Raw genomic sequence first — 17,436 nt, forward strand, 5'->3', positions numbered from 1 at the left:
TTGTAGAATGGTACAGCATAGAAATAGACCCTTTGCCCCACTGTGTCTCTGCCAAATGTCTACACTACACTTGGCTGCATTAACTCCATATCCCTTCGCACCCTGCTCATTCAAGTACAGTAGCTGTCCAGGCTTCAATGTTTTAACTGTTCCTGCCTCCACCACTTCCTCTGGCAGCTCATTCCAGATACCAATTAATTTGTGTGAAAGATTTACCTCTCAGATATCCTTTAAACCTCCTCTTTCTCCTAAACCTTTGCCCTCTAGTTTTAGCCTTACCGATCAAGGGAACAAGACCAGAGTAACCATTCCATCTGTGCCTCTCTATCAGGTCACCTCTGAGCCTTCTCTGTATGGGAAAACAGACCCAATCTATCTAATGCTCTCTCCAAAGTAAGAGGCAACCTCACATAAGTTTCAAAGTGGGATTGGCGGAGCCAACAGCAAGAGTTCGATACCTCTAAGTGATCAAGAATGAGGATGCATCATGTGAGGAGAAAATGTTGGCAAATGGGAATGGAGGGATGGTGAAATACTTTGCAGGGGCTTGGGATTATCACTCCCAGGAACGCGAGTGCCCTCTCCTTGAGTGCACTCAAGGCTGTGCAGGGATTTGTTCTAGAGGCACAGGTTCGGATGTGATCTACATGAAGAATCACTCAGCTTGATCCTGTTTCTGTGTCTTACCTACTTTGCCTCTTAGACAGCAGCAAAAATATTTAGAAGCAACTGCTATCTGTGTGTATCGGCACACCATAGACCATAAAACTGGAAGACATAGTAGCAAAATTAGGCCATTTGGTCAAGTCTGCTCCACCATTCCACCATGGTTGATTTATTATCTCTTTCAACTTTAATCTAACCCCCAATCATGAACTTGTCAAGCTCCGCTTTAAATATACCCAATGACTTGGCCTCCACAGCCGTCTGTGGCAATAAATTCTGCAGATTCACCCCTCTTTGGCTGAAGAAATTCCTCTTCATCTCTGTTCCAAAGGGTCATCCTATACTGAGGCAATGCCCTCTGTAATACAATGCTCCACTTGTTTCCACACGATCAAAAACATTCCCCACACTATCAAATCTCTCTCAAAGTTCATTCTAAGTGCTGTATTGAAAACTGTGGGCATTTTGAGACTGGATGGACCTAAAGAAGGCAGCCAAGGGGCTAATCTTCAATGCCAGGGTATAGAATACAAGAGCATAGAGATCACTGTTCAACTTTACATCAGGCTTGAGCAGAGTCTTCTGTGGTTTGTGTGCAGTTCTGATCACCACGCTATAGGAAGGATGTGTTTTATGGTGGAGAAGTACAAAGGAGATTCATCAGGACAACAGAGCAACTGAATCTGCTGGAGGAACTCAGTGGGCTGAGCAGCACACGTGAGGGTGAGGAGGGCAGAGGAATTGTCAAGGACTTATATTGAAACCTTGCATCAGGACTGAGAGTGGAGAGGAGAGATGGCCAATATAAAGAGGAAAGAGGGAGTAGTGAGACAGGGGTCTGAGGAGACTGAGGGACCGAGGGGGAGCGTAAGATTGGAAAACTATTCACCAGGTGGTAAACAACTGTGGTATTGCCAACTCTGGGCCAAAGTAACATTGCAACTGGCTGCCATGTGACTTCTTCTTTAAATAACGACAGCGTGAAAGTGGAGTCCAGCTGGCTGCTCCCTGGTTCCTCTGCTAGAATCCTCAGTTTGTGCTGGCAGACAGGAAGTTACATCAGCTGCATTCCCCATGGACAATCGGCCATGTTGCCATTATGTCTCCACTTGCTCCACTCCTTTGAACTGGCCATGGTTTATTATTGTCCCGTGGACTGGGATAGAGAGAAAGGCTTTGTCTTGCTTTCCATTCGTACAGATCACATCATTACAACAGTGCACTGAGGCAGAACAAGGTAAAAGAATAACACTGCAGAATAAAGAGAAAATGCAGTGCAGGTAGATAATAAACAGCAAGGCCAGAACGAGGTCGATCGTGAGGTCAAGAATCCATCTTATCCTATGAGGGGACTAAGTAAAAGTCTTACAACAGCGGGGCAGAACTGTTATAAGACTATTAAATAGTTCACTTGTTAACCCTGGTGGTACATGCTTTCAGGCTTTTGCACTGTGGGAGAGGGGAGAAGAGAGAATGTCTGGGTGGGAGGGGTCTTATATCCCTTAATATAAGATTATTAAGGGAGTGGACATGCTAGAGGCAGGAAACATGTTCCCGATGTTGGAGGAGTCCAGAACCAGAGGCCACAGTTTAAGAATAAGGGGTAGGCCATTTAGAATGGAGTTCAAGAAAAACTTTTTCATCCAGGGAGTTGTGGATCAGTGGAATGTTCTGCCTCAGAAGGCAGTGGAGGCCAATTCTCTGGATGCTTTCAAGAAAGATTTAGATAGAGCTCTTAAAGATAGCAGAGTCAAGGGATATGGGGAGAAGGCAGGAACGGGGTACTGATTGTGGATGATCAGCCATGATCACAGTGAATGGCGGTGCTGGGTCAAAGGGCCGAACGGCCTACTCCTGCACCTATTGTCTATTGTCTTTGGTAATGCTAGCTGGTTTACTGAGGCAGCGGGAACTGTAGACAGAGGCTGGTTTCCCTGATGTGCTGAGCTGTGTCCACAACCCTCTGCAGTTTCTTGCCATGGTGTGCAGACCAGTTGTCAAACACAGTTGTGCTGCATCGGGATAGGATACTTTCCATGGTGCTTCGGTAAAAATGAGTAGAGGTCCATGTGTCCATGAGTAGAGGCTTTACAATTCTACCGCCAGGACTTAAGAACTTTTTAAAAGCTATTATTAATGCTTTTTGAGATAGTGATTTAGATGCATATCATTTTTTACTGAGTTAAGTATTGTATGTAATTAGTTTTTGCTACAACAAGTGTATGGGACATTGGAAAAAAGTTGAATTTCCCCATGGGGATGAATAAAGTATCTATCTATCTATCTATGTGGACATTCCGCTGCCTGTGTGGTCAATCTCTGTGAGAAGCACCATCACCGCAACCTGTGCACGTGATATAGGGGCGTCATCGTCATTATGTGTCCTGTGGTATGACATAGGCGGTCAAGGTCTCTCATAATTGCTCTTGGCAAGTTTTCACAGAAGTGGTATGCCATTGTCCTTCATCTGGACAGTGCCTTTACAAGACGGGGGACCCAGCTATTATCAATACTCTCAGAGATTGTCTGCCTGGGGTCAGTGGTCCCATAACTTGTTATAAGGATCAGCTGCCCATAGGACAACTTACCACCTGCTCACGTGTCACGTGACCCTGATCGCGGGTGGGGGAGGGGCTAAGCAGGTGCTGCGCTTCGCCCAAGGGTGACCTGCATGCCGGTGGAGGGAAGGAGCACCTTCCACACCTCCTTTGGTACGGAGGATCTCCACTCCGCCATCCAGAGGGGAGAGTGTATAAAACAACGGGAGGTGTCGGCCACCCTTCCCAGTCTCGGCCGGACTGAGTTCAGACCTTTCCGCCCCAGTGTAGAGGCTAAACTATGAGGGGTATAGAGGGGATGAATGTACGCAGGCACTTCCCCTCAGGTTGGGTGACCTGAACTGGAGGTCACCGGTTTAAGGTGAAAGGTGAAATATTTAAGAGACATCGGAGGAACGAGCTGACAGCAGAAGTGGTGGTGTGGTTTCAGTGGTCATGGTAACGAGCAGTTCGGAGAGGTAAATGGACGGAAGATAATGGGGCCGGGTGTAGGTAGATGGGACCAGGCTGAAAACCAGATCGGCGTCTACTGTACTTGGTGGTCAGCAAGGGCTATTTTAGTTGCCCACCGCATGAGTCACGCTGTCAGCGCACAGCCAGAACACATCACCGGAGAAAGAGAAGCCGCCAGGTACACACAGGCTGGCGTTTAAATACTGAAGGTAATGTTGCTTTCTGGTAATGACTTGTGTTGAATGTGGTGCCCAGGGTCGGTACAAATGGAGGAGGGAGCAGATAACACACACAAAATGCTGGTGGAACACAGCAGGCCAGGCAGCATCTATAAGGAGAAGCACTGTCGACGTTTCGGGCTGAGACCCTTCGTCAGGTCTAACTGAAGGGAAAGATAGTAAGAGATAAGAGGTGGGAGCGGATACACCGACGGGAGCGAAGGTGCGCGGTAAAGGATCGGTACGACTAGCCACCGTCTGCAGGACGTAGTTACCAAATATGTTCAGCTCCTGTCAGCTCAGTAAAACTCCACCGTGTAACATTTCGGAGACACCACCCTCCAGGATGTGGCTGCTCCAATCCCACTCTCCCTTCCCCTTCACCAGCACCCACTCATGCCCTCGCTTCACCGAGACATTCACTCACCAACTGTTTAACTCTAAAAGAAAACGAAATTACACCGGTGTTAGAATATCCAACAGTCCAGAAAAAAAAAAGATCTTCAAGTCCGGAGCGGTTATCGGAGCTTTGCCGTCAAGGTTCAGACACCTGGGCGAACCGCTTCTTCTGGACCTGGACGGCGTAGACCTCGCGGAATGAAAGTTTTCTGAAGCTCAGCCCCCTATCAGATACAGCACCTTTGTCCTTTCGTCCCGGCAGCAAGTGGAAAAGAGTGCGTACTTACAGTTAGCCGGGGATCTGGTTGTCTTGGAGGAAATCCTTTCGCTTTCTCGGGGATAGCAGAGCCCTTCTTGGGAAAGGTAGGCAGAGAGTTACTTTCTTATAGCGGACTTGCCTTCAATGTGCAAAGTTACGATCGGGTCAAAGTGTCACCGCTAAGTGTAGTTTGTCAGAGAGCTCGGAAGCAGTGCCCCACAGGAATCGTTCTGGGGTTTGTTTCGGTAGTACACCTTGGTTACTGCCGTGTCCAGCGAGAGCAGGGGGTGTCCGGCAAATGATCAGAGGCCCCCGGGAGTGAAGACCCGCTGAATTGCGAGCACAGCCTCGCGATCAGTGGAACTGAAATTGATTTATTGCCCCCTGCTCTTGAGGTACAGTGAAAAGCTTGTCCTGCGTACTGTTCACACAGATCAAATCACTAATAATAATAATACGTACTTTATTGATCCCGAGTGGGAAATTCTTTCGTTACAGCAGCAGCATTTAAAAACACACTTAGCAGTGTGCAGACTTAACTAGTAATAAAGTATTAAATAATAATATACACAATAATTTACCAATGTGCAATAATAATATACCAAATAATAAGGTAGAGTCTATTGTACTATGATGTGTGTTCTCCTGTCAGACAGAGATGAACTGTTGTATAAGCTTATTGCTTTTGGTAGGAAAGATTTTCAGTAACAATGCTTGTGACAGCAGGGCTGAATGAGTCTGTTCATGGAGAGGCTGTGCCAGATTGTCCATAATGGATAACAGTCTGTTTAATGACCTTCTCTCTACCACTAACTCAACAGAGCCCAGGTTGTAGCCAAGAACGGATCCAGTCTTTTTCATGAGTTTATTTAGTCTTTCAGCATTACCAGCACCAGTGCTGCTCTCCTAACGTGAAGCCACTAAGACGGCTGCACTCGCTACAGCAGACTGGTAAAAGATCTCCAACATCCTGCCGAAGGATCTCAGCTTCCTTAGAAACAGAGTCTGCTCATCCCCTTCTTGTAAACAGCCTTGGTGTTGGTTTTCCAGTCAACTCCGTTGTCGAGGTGAACACGCGAGTACATTACTCCTCCAGCACCGCAGCCTCGTCCTCCTAAAATCAATCATCATCTCCCTGGTTTTAGCAACATTCAGGAGCAGGTGATTCTTCCCACTCCACTCCAACTTGACCATCAGTCCTCCGTCCTCCCACTCCTGCCCATCTCTGATACACCCGACCACCGCAGAGTCTTCAGAGAACTCCTGCAAGTGGCCAGACTCAGAGTTGTAAGGAAAGTCTGAGGTGGACAGTGTAATATTACAAAGTATATCGAGGTAGATCAAGATAAAACAATAGCAGAAAAAAATGCAGAAAAAAAGAATAATAGCCGCAGAAAATGCAGTGCAGGTAAATAATAAGGTACAATGTCATAACCAGGAAGATTGTGAGGTCAAGACTCCATCTTTTCTTGTAATTTATTTTTTTATTGAAGTTCATCATCAAACAAACATTTCCATAAGATGTCTTTCAGACATTGTACATATATATCATATAACCATATATGTCACAAATCTCCACATAGTAGTTATCTGAGGTATACACTTAAAGAGAGGAAAGAAAAAACAAGCAAAAGGAAAAATACTATGTACAAAGTATGGAGTGATCTTTTTTTTTACAACAGATTCATTGATTTGTGAGAATAAAATCAGGCCTATGAGGCATTATGTAGTTAAACCATTTTCCCCAGTATGAATCAAATTGTTCCAGCTTATGATTAACAGATGCCGTTATCTTCTCCATTTTGTAAATGTCCATTGTAATTTCCATCCATGTATTTAAAGTTGGGCTCTCCTGTGATAACCATTTCCTAGTAAGAGTCTTTTTACCAGCCACCAACAGTATATTCATTAAATATTTATCTCTTTTCAACCATTCTTGAGGTATATATCCAAAATATATGGTCTTACTCTCTAAGGGTATTTCACATTTAAAGATGTCTTGTAGGGCATTGTGTATCCCCCTCCAATAGTTTTTGATAACAGGAAGGTCCCAAAAAATATGATAATGATTTGCATTTTGATTTCCACAATTTCTCCAGCAAACAGGGAGGTTACTATCATAATGGGATTTCTGAGAGGGTGTAATAAAATATCTTATCAAGTTTTTCCATCCAAACTCCCTCCATTTCTGTGAACTGGTACACTTCCATTGATACCTCCATATTGTTGTCCATTCTTTCTCAGATATAATTATCCCTCCTTCCTTCTCCCATTTTGTTTTAATGTATGAAGTTGAATGTGTTTTAAGATTTGACAAACCCTTATACATGCTTGAAATGATTCTACTATCATTATCTGAATTATATGCTTTTCTAAATAGCTCTATCAAGCGTGTACTTGCCTTGGTTACATTTTTAAGCATCTATTAACATATTGTCGCATCTGTAAATACTGATAAAAATCTTGTTTTTCTAATAAGTGTTTCTCTTTAAGCATTTCAAAACTGAACAGTGTTCCTTCTTTCATTATGTTGCAAAGAACTGTTACTCCTTTAGCTGTCCAGTCCTTAAGTCTAGCATCCAGTTTATTCGGTGTAAAATCCGAGTCATATGCACACCATTTAAGAATTGCAATATCTCCCTCTAAGATTATATTCTTTTATAGTAGTTTTCCATATTTTAAGTCAATTTCACCCATGATACGGGAGTTCCAAAAAGATATAAAACAACAGCTACATGACTCCATCTTATGATACTAGGGAACCTTCTCACAACAGATAGCTCAAGCTTGACCCACATCCATGGGTTGGGGTAGGCCATGAAGAATTCCTCCAGGAGCGGTCTTTAAATTTGTCACAGCATTGGAACTGCCTTAATGATAGATCTTACCTGCAAAAACAGGTGAACAGCTTCAAGTTCCTCGGCGTACACATCACCGAGGATCTCATACCGGCTGTGTGGTGAAAAGAGCACAACAGCGCCTCTTTCACCTCAGACAGTTGAAGAAGTTTGGTATGGGTCCCCAAATCCTAAGGACTTTCTACAGGGGCACAATCGAGAGCATCCTGACTGGCTGCATCACTGTCTGGTATGGGAACTGTACCTCCCTCAATCGCAGGACTCTGCAGAGAGTGTAGATGTGAACTTCCCACTATTCAGTACACTTACAAAGATGGGTGCATAAAAAGGGCCTGAAGGATCATTGGGGATCAGAGTCACCCCAACCACAAACTGTTCCAGCTGCTGCCATCCAGGCATAAAAGCTAGAACCAACAGGCTCCGGGACAGCTTCTTCCACCAGGCCATCAGACTGATTAATTCATGCTGACACAACTGTATTTCTAGGTTATATTGACTGTCCTGTTGTACATACTATTTATTACAAATTACTATAAATTGCACATTGTACATTTAGGCGGAGACGTAAAGGATATAAGTCTGTCACTTCCTCGCCATTCTCACCATTGAAGAGCTGTGGCATATCGATACCCATCTGACTTCCGAAACACAGCACTTATTCACACTTATTGATGTTAATTGACTGGAACTTCCTATTTCATTCCTATGATGTCTAATTTTACACGCTGACTGGGGAAGAAGATGTGAACAATCCCAGCCAAAACATTCTGAAGTTTAAGAGAAAAATAAAAAGCTTTAAATGGAGTCAACCGAGCATTGTAAAAAGTGAACCCTATGTTGCCCTCATTTCCCATGAAGTGAGCCCAATCATGAATAATCCCAGTAACACACACTTCTGAGTTTGCTGAAAATCATTCCTAAGTTGTAAATTGAAGATACCGATACAGGAGCAGAGATCACAGAAATACCTGAAACCTTGCCTGTTCATTTCCCTCAATGATGCTGCCTCAATTGCTGAACTCCTCCAGCATTTTGTGTCTGTTGACCTAAATTGTAATTAATAGTTTTGTTCTTTTATTTCCTCTGATCAAAGGGAAAGCTTGAGATCTCTTCAAAAATACCCTCCCATGGCCCAAAGCTAATGAAGCTTTCACACTGCACAGGAAACTAAAAGTTTGCTGAAGTCTTTGATGACAGGACTTTGGTGGAAGACTTGCCGGGAAAGCACTGCCACGCAGCCTCGATTTTTATGCTCTAGTCTCTGAAAAGTGAGCTGAACTGGAACCTTTAGAGGAGAGAACCAATGTTCCCTCTAACGTGTGTTCACACACAGGGCTTTTGCTACTAGTGCAGAAGGAATTTAAGCCACGCACAACAGGTTGTCACCCTCCACCTTGTTGGCATGTTAAGTACATTTCACGATTGAACACGCTCACATTTCCTTTTCCAGCTTCTGATGCGGACGATGTTGACAACATGGAGTTTGCGATAATTTGTCTGCAGGTTTTGGAACTGTTTTTATTGAAGACATTATTCAGTGCGCACATGTTGTCATCACTGGGCAAAACGTTGCACAGCACAAGATTTTTTGCACACACTGATCATTACAAATTAGAGAGAACATTGGCGAGAACGGTGGTGATCAGTTGACCCCGATACCCAAATGAACTATCAAAGCTCACAGTGTAGCCACTTGATTGCCAGGATATTGGGAAAATACTGATCAAGCAAAGCCCAGGAACTCGAGAGATGAAAAGACCTTGAAGAGCCTCTGCTCTCTGACACATTGCTCTCATTCTTTGGCCCCAATTCATCAACACAAACATTTCTGAAAGCACTAAATACAAGAAATTTGCTTCATATTACAGGGAACCACACCTGGTAACATATGAGTTAAGACCATAAGAAATAGGAGCCGAATTAGGCCATTCAGCTCATCGAGTATGTTCTGCCAGGATGATTTAATATTCCTCTCGAACCCATTCCCCTGCCTTCACCTCATAACAGGTTTAAGATGAACTATGCAACTGTTTGTTGATGGCAAACTAAACAAAGACTAATTTTCTTGTAAAATTTATGGTAACCTATCACCGCAAACAACGGAGAGGTGAGCAAAAGCCAGACTGAGTTGAGTGTTGAAGTGAGTGGGTACAAGGTAAAAAGACAATGTTGAGTCATCTTCATTCTGAATGCTATTTGCTTACTTCTATTGTTTGCACAATTAGTTTTTTTCTCTCTCTCTGTACATTGGGTGTTTAACGGTCTTTTTTTTAATGGGTTCTTTTGGGTTTCTTTGTTTTGAGATGAATCTCAAGGTTGTATATGTGTAAATACTTCGATAGTGTATGTCGAACCTTGGACTTTGATAACCTTTGACGCCCTTACTAATCAAGAACCTATCAACCACCACTTTATATATGCTCATTAGCCTCCTGTGGCAATGAATTCCACAGATTCACCACCCTCTGACTACAGACATTTCTCCTCATCTCTGTTCTAAATGGACAGTTTATTCTGAGGCTGTGACCTCTGGTCTTGGACTCCCCCACTATTGGAAACATCCTCTCCACATTCACTCTATCTGTGCCCTCTGGTCTTGGACTCCCCCACTATAGGAAACATACTCTCCACATTCACTCTATCTGTGACCTCTGGTCTTGGACTCCCCCACTATAGGAAACATCCTCTCCACATTCACTCTATCTGTGACCTCTGGTCTTGGACTCCCCCACTATAGGAAACATCCTCTCCACATTCACTCTATCTGTGTCCTCTGGTCCTAGACTCCCCCACCACAGGAAACATCCTCTCCACATCCACTCTATCTGTGACCTCTGGTCTTGGACTCCCCCACTGTAGGAAACGTCCTCTCCACATCCACTCTATCTTTAGTCCTTTCAATATTCAATAGGTTTTAATGAGATCTCCTCTCATTCATCTAAACTCTGGTGATTACAGATCCAGAGCCGTCAAAAATGCCTCATATATTAACTCTTTCATTCCCAGAATTATGCTTAAAAACCCAGTCTAGAATTTTCCAATGCCAGTATGTCTTAAGGGGCCCAAAACTGCTCACATAACTCCAAGTGTGGTCTGACTAATGCTTTATATATACAAAGCCTCAGCATTACATTCTTGCTTTTCTATTCTAGTCCTCTCCAAATAAATGCTAATGTTGCATTCTTAGTCCTTTGATTGAGTTTTAGACCTTGGCATGATTCTGTCAGGTGTTGGTGGAATGTAGAAACAGAAACACAGAAAACCTACAGCACAATACAGGCCCTTCAGCCTACAATGCTGTGCCGAAAATGTACTTACTTTAGAAATTACCTAGGGTTACCCATAGTCCTCTATTTTTCTAAGCTCTATGTACCTGTCCAATAGTCTCTTAAAAGACCCTATCGTATCTGCCTCTACCACCATCGCCGACAGCCCATTCCACGCACTCACTGCTCTCTGCGTAGAGAAAACTTACCTCTGACATCTCCTCTGTACCTGCTTGCAAGCACCTTAAAACTGTGCCCTCTCATGGTAGCCATTTCAGCCCTGGGAAAAAGCCTCTGACTATCCACATGTTCAATGCCTCCCATCATCTGATACACCTCTGTCAGGTCATCCCTCATCCTCCGTCACTCCAAGGAGGAAAGGTATAGTTCACTCAACCTATTCTCACAAGGCATGTTCCCCAATTCAGGCAACATCCTTGTAAATCTCCTCTGCACCATTTCTATAGTTTCCACATCCTTCCTGTAGTGAGGTGACCAGAACTGAGCACAGTACTCCAAATGGGGTCTGACCAGGGTGCTATATAGCTGTAACATTACCTCTCGGCTCTTAAACGCAATCCCACAGTTGATGAAGGCCAATACACCATCTGCCTTCTTAACCACAGAGTCAACCTGTGCAGCTTTGAGTGTCCTATGGACTTCGACCCCAAGATCCCTCAGATCCTCCACATTGCCAAGAGTCTTACCTTTAATACTGCCATAAAATTTTTATCGTTTATTCTGCCATCGTATTTGACCTACCAAAATGAACCACTTCACACTATCTGGGTTGAACTCCATCTGCCACTTCTCAGCCCAGTTTTGCATCCTGTCAATGTCCCGCTGTAACCTCTGACAGCTCTCCACACTATTCACAACACCCCCAACCTTTGTGTCATCAGCAAATTTAATAACCCATCCCTCCACTACCTCATCCAGGTCATTTATAAAAATCACGAAGAAAAGAGGTCCCAGAACAGATCCCTGAGGCACACCACTGGTCACCGACCTCCATGCAGAATATGATCCATTTACAACCACTCTTTGCCTTCTGTGGGCAAGCCAATTCTGGATCCACAAATCAAGGTCCCCTTGGATCCCATGCCTCCTTACTTTCTCAATATGCCTTGCATGGGGTTCCTTATCAAATGCCTTGCTGAAATCCGTATACACTACATCTCCTGTTGTACCTTCATCAACATGCTTAGTCACATCCTCAAAAATTGAATCAGGCTCGTAAGGCATGACCTGCCTTTGACAAAGCCATGCTGACTATTCCAAATTATATTATGCCTCTCCAAATGTTCATAAATCCTGCCTCTCAGGATCTTTTCCATCAACTTACCAATCACTGAGGTAAGACTCACTGGTCTATAATTTCCTGGGCTATCTCTACTCCCTTTCTTGAATAAAGGAACAACATCCGCAACCGTCTAAACCTCCGGAACCCCTCCCGTCCCCATTGATGATCCAAAGATCATCTCCAGAGGCTCAGCAATCTCCTCCCTCACCTCCCACAGTAGCCTGGAGTACATTTTGTCCAGTCCCAGAGACTTATTCAACTTGATGCTTTCCAAAAGCTCCATCACATCCTCTTTCTTAATGTCTATGTGCTCAAGCTTTTCAATCTGCTATAAGTCATCCATACAATTGCCAAGATTCATTTCTGTAGTGAAAACAAAAGCAAAGTATTCATTAAGTACCTCAGCTATCTCCTCCGGTTCCATACACACTTTTCCACCATCACACTTGATTCTCTCACGTCTTATCCTGTTTCTCTTCACAAACTTGTAGAATGTCTTGGGGTTTAATCCTGCCCACCAAGGTCTTCTCATGGCCCCTTCAGGCTCTCCTAATTTCATTCTTAAGCTCCTTTTTGCTAGTTTATAATCGTCTAGATCTCTACGATTACCTAGTGTTTTGAACCTTTCCTAAGCTTTTCTTCCAGTAGTCACTGGAGAGTAGTGGTAAAACAATTAGGACAATGTCTTAAAAAGATCTTCCTACTCCAGTGCTGCAGTGCTGTAGAGCTGTGCTTGACTGTGGTTTTGAGCTGTTAAGCCAGAGATGTGCACGTGATATCCTGGATCACATCCAGGGTCCATTTTCTTCAGGGGACCGGGCACATTGTTTCTGCTGTCACTGCAATTATGGTGAATGTCATTTGTAAGTAACAGTTTAATCATTTCTCGGAGCATTGTTGCTGGTGCTGCACTGGTGTAATTGAATGAGCGTCTGAAGCTTTCTCTTATCCCCTGAGCCACGTCCATTCACAGAAGGCATGTCTAATGTAACTCCATTTAAGTCTTCACTCGACAGTATTTGAAAGAATATGGCTTCCTTTTACTGATTGCAAATAATGTCAATGCTTCAACTTAATTTTATTTATGTAGACTTAATTAAAGTAAATGTATCATTCTGAACACCTATGAACAATTTTTAGTTTTATTGAACTACTAATCTGTTTGGTCAATCTCCCCAATGACCCATGTCCTTTAGAAGAGGCTGTAGATGGTCGGAGCTGCCCCAGGGTATCGAATGCTCAGGAGAAAGACCAGTGTTTCCAGCATCACTATTTATGTATTTGTCTACTTAATTTCTTGTTTCTTTAATATTTATTTATTTATTGTTACTATTTTTTAAATATTTGCATAGTTCATCTTTTTTTGCCCATTGGTTGCTTGTCAGTCTTTGTGTGTAGTTTCTCATTGATTCTATTGTATTTTTTTGTTCTACTGTCAATCCCTGCAAGAAAATGAATCTCAAGGTAGCATATGGTGACACATTCATACTTCAATAATAGATTTGCTCTGAACTTTGATCCTGACCACAGTTTATATGTCTGACAGTGGAGTGAGGTGGGCGGGCTGCATCCAGCCTTGTCCAACGTTTGACCTGCCGGTTAGAAACCGCTCAGTTAGAACACAGGAGCTCCAGCGTTCTCTACAGCCGTGCCAAAGGCTGTGATTCATCCCCGCCCTGCTCTTTCCTGATGACCCCTGAAATTACCCCTCTCCACCCCGTTGCCTTCCTCCTGAAGATGAAAAGCAGCCGCTGAACATTTGAGTCCCCATGGGGTCTTCATCTAAAGATCCCTCAACGTTGCTGCACAGCATTCGATGTGGAAGCTGTAGAGAGGGTGTAGCTTTACCAGGGTACTGCCCGGATTGCAGATCAAGCCTTATTGAGGGAAGGTTGAGGGAGCTAGGGCTTTTCTCTCTGGAGTGAAAGAGAATGAGAGGTGACTTGATAGAGGTGAACAAGATGGTAGGAGGCATAGACTGAGGGCATAATTTTAAAGTGATTGGATGAAAGTATAGGGGGGATGTCAGAGGTAGGACATGATTGCATGGAATGTGGTGATAAAGCAGATACATTTGGGACATTTAAGAGTCTTTGAGCTAGGCACATGGAGACAAGGATTGAATTGATCTTGCATTAGATTAAAATTCGGCACAGCATCATGAGTCAAAGCTACTGTTCTATGTTCTGTTTTTGTTCTGACAATGGGCTGTGTTGGATGCTTAGGGAACACTTCCAGATCACTCCCTCCCCCTCGCAATACAAACAAGATCCATTGTATCACACAAGCCTTAGGTCCAGTCACCTGGGGGCAGGGCTTATGAGGAGTGAAATTGCTTCAGATGTCGGGTGCATGACTTCACTATCCAACTTGTCAGTTTTCAGTCTTGCCTTTCAACTCTAAGAGGAACTCAGTGAACAAGAGGGGTACTTCTGTCGCTGTTCCAGGCCCCACTGAGTGAAGCAGGTGCGGCAGTGTTTCCCTGAATGTTCAGATTAAAGCAGGGGTCTGTAAAAGATCACTTACTGACAAGCTAAAAGAGGACTGGAGTTCTCCTTTGTCTCCTGCACAGTACGTGGCCCTCAACCAACATTGCTCGTTTTCACATCTACTTTTAGGCAAATTACCCACTTTGTGTCCTGATACAATTATTAATATAAATTATAATTTTTATTATAATCATAACACAGCCAGTGGAGCCGATTCCTCAAAGTCAATGAATCCCAGGTTCAATCCTTGAAACCCTGGGTGTTTCATGTGTGGACTTTGTATGCTCTCCCTGTGCCCTCATGGGATTTCCCTGGGTGCTTTAGTTCCCCCATATCTCTGTAGATTGCCCCTAGTGTGAAGGTTGGGGGTAGAATGTGGGGTGGGGATGTTGTTAATTGATTTACTTATTTAATGTAGAGATAGACCACGGAATAGGCCCTTCCGGCCTTTCGAACTGCACCTCCCAGTCACCCTGACACCCCCAATTTAACCTTAATCTAATCATGGGACAATTTATAATGACGAGTTAACCCACCCGGTGTGCGCTTGGACTGTGGGAGAAAACCGGAGAGCCTGGGAAAAAAAAACAGGTATTCCATGGGGAGAACATATAGAGACCTTACAGAGGGCGCTGGGATTGCACTCCAGGCTCCAACGGTAACATGGTGCTGGCTGCTACATTACTGTGCCCTGGAGCTAATGAGAATGTGGGGTAAAGTAGTGGTAATATAGGACTAGTGTAGATGGTCAGCATAGACTCGATGGGTTGAAGAACTCATCCCTGTACTCCGTTTCTTCATGGCTGACAGAATTGTGGCTCCACTGCAGAAACTGTACTTTGATTGAGATTGTGAAAGGGGCTACAGAGATGTAATTCTTGCATGTTTCTCTACCAGTGAAAACAGCTTCACCTTAAGAAGTCTCAGGCAACTGGAAAGTAATCACATTTTGTAGCCACGCTCACTGAAGTGACTTTGCATTGTTACTGATTTACAGGGCCCTGGGCATTTCATCCTGAGCACAATTTAAAACTGGAAGACTTGAAATATTACCATTGTGTTCTCTTTCTCCTGACCAGCTGTGTGCTCCTGGTATTTTCATTTTTTTTTTCCGAAAAGACTTAACTTTGGCTACCTCTGCAGGAGTCCCCCAGCGTTATTCCGCATTTCTTGATTCATTTAATGAATCCCTACAGTATTTCTAAAACGATGACAGTTTTGTAAGGAAGTTAAAATGCATACTCTGTGTTATTTTGTAGGTGACTCGATTAACAGGACCTGCTTAGTCCAATAGTTCTGCTGCCCTCAAGACAGACATGACCGTTAATACTACAATCAACAACAGCTCCTGTAAGCCTCAGCATATGGACATTCTCATCCCTGCTTTCCTGAGTATAATCTTTGCCCTGGGGTTTGTACTGAGTGCCCTGAGCTTGTACACATTTTGGTTTCGCTTCAAGCGATGGAACACTGGGATGATCATTCAGTTTAATCTGGCTTTATCAGACATCATCATTGCCCCTACAGCACCGCTGATAGTTATCAGCTTTTCACTGTCAAACCAGTGGCCATTTGGGCAATTCCTGTGTCAGCTAGAGGCGTGTTTATTATCTGCACACATGTACGGCAGTACCTACTTCCTCACTCTGGTGAGTGTGCATCGATATAGCACTGTTGTACACTTGACCAAGAATAGCGTTTTTAAGAATCAAAAGTTCGTTAAATCAGTTTGTCTGGCTGTATGGATTTTCCTCTTCGTTAAGGGCTTACCATTCTTTTTCATCCTTAGAGCATCCAAAGTGGATAACATCACCCAATGTTTAAGTATACATCAAACCGAAATGGCATCTCTGTTCTTTATATGGAGCATGGTTAATTTATTTCCTGGACTAGTCATCCCATTTGGAGTTTCTGTCATTTGCTACTGTTTGCTTGGATGTTATATTGTTAAAATGGGTGCCAACCTTCCTAACGGAAAAGGGGTGAAGGTGAAATCGATGGGGATAATTGCTGTCTCTCTCATCACCTTTGTCGGCTGCTGTTTCCCAGTGCAGCTGTCACGATCAGCTGCCGTTATAGTGAAGCAGTTCTATCCTGGGAAGTGCCAGTGGCTCCTCAAATTTGAAAATCTTTATTATATCTTTTTTGTGCTGGCCAATGTCAGATGTTGCCTGGACACTCTCCTCTATTGGTTCTCCAGCAGAAAGTTCCAAGCCTCCTTCAAAGGTATTCTGCAATCATTCCGATGTCAATGCAAAATGCAGGGTCCAGTTCTGAGTTCAGATACTTCGGTGTAGCGGCAAGACCACTGATGAAACAAAGGCAAATGCCATTGACATGTGATGTTTGGAATATAATGAATTTATATTTGAATATAATCATGTATGTGTTTGTAGCATAATCAATGAACTGTTACAGGTCTAACGTTTCAATTACAACTGTGAAGACTTCAAAATGATTGAATGCTTTTAGATATTCTGAAGTTGTGAAAGGTGCCATGTTAAATATGAGTTTTTCCTTTATTCTGCAGACTGTAAGTATTTTTGTAACTGAAATCCAACGTGAGGGGAGGTCCTTAAGTGAAAATAAAACTAATGAGCTCAGCCAATTGTCTGGTTTCAGGATGTCTGGTACAGAAGGGTATCTCCCTCAAAGCCTTCTTCATACAAATGAGTGGTGATTTCAGGGACTTTCTCCATGGGGTGCTGACGTGGATAGGAACATCCTGTGGGTCAAAAGCTATTCTTCTGCTGCATGTGCTCATTATAACAGCTTCTATAGTCGCTACATTCACACTCCAACAACGGTTCCATGGGAACTTGCTGCTACACTGTACGCTTAGAATTGCCAGAAGAGGATGAATTTCTGTCCCATTAGTAAAGGATGATGAGTGGAGGTTTCTCAGGAGGCAATCCATCAACAAACTTTGACTGACCCAGAGTAGGTCTAACTTCTGGTTTAAATCCC

At 43.6% G+C, this 17,436-nt stretch overlaps 1 protein-coding gene across 1 annotated transcript; it reads left to right on the forward strand.

The window, feature by feature from the left end:
• The first annotated feature begins 4,311 nt into the window (after positions 1 to 4,311).
• LOC140730057 (P2Y purinoceptor 3-like) lies at positions 4,312 to 16,959 on the forward strand. Its single transcript, XM_073050200.1, has 2 exons — positions 4,312 to 4,657; positions 15,729 to 16,959. Exon 2 carries the CDS (start codon positions 15,786 to 15,788, stop codon positions 16,764 to 16,766), a length of 981 nt encoding a protein of 326 aa, XP_072906301.1. The 5' UTR covers positions 4,312 to 4,657; positions 15,729 to 15,785; the 3' UTR covers positions 16,767 to 16,959.
• The last annotated feature ends 477 nt before the right edge of the window (positions 16,960 to 17,436 follow it).

This window comes from Hemitrygon akajei, chromosome 7 (assembly GCF_048418815.1).
Source record: "Hemitrygon akajei chromosome 7, sHemAka1.3, whole genome shotgun sequence".
NCBI classification, from domain to species: Eukaryota; Metazoa; Chordata; class Chondrichthyes; order Myliobatiformes; family Dasyatidae; genus Hemitrygon; species Hemitrygon akajei.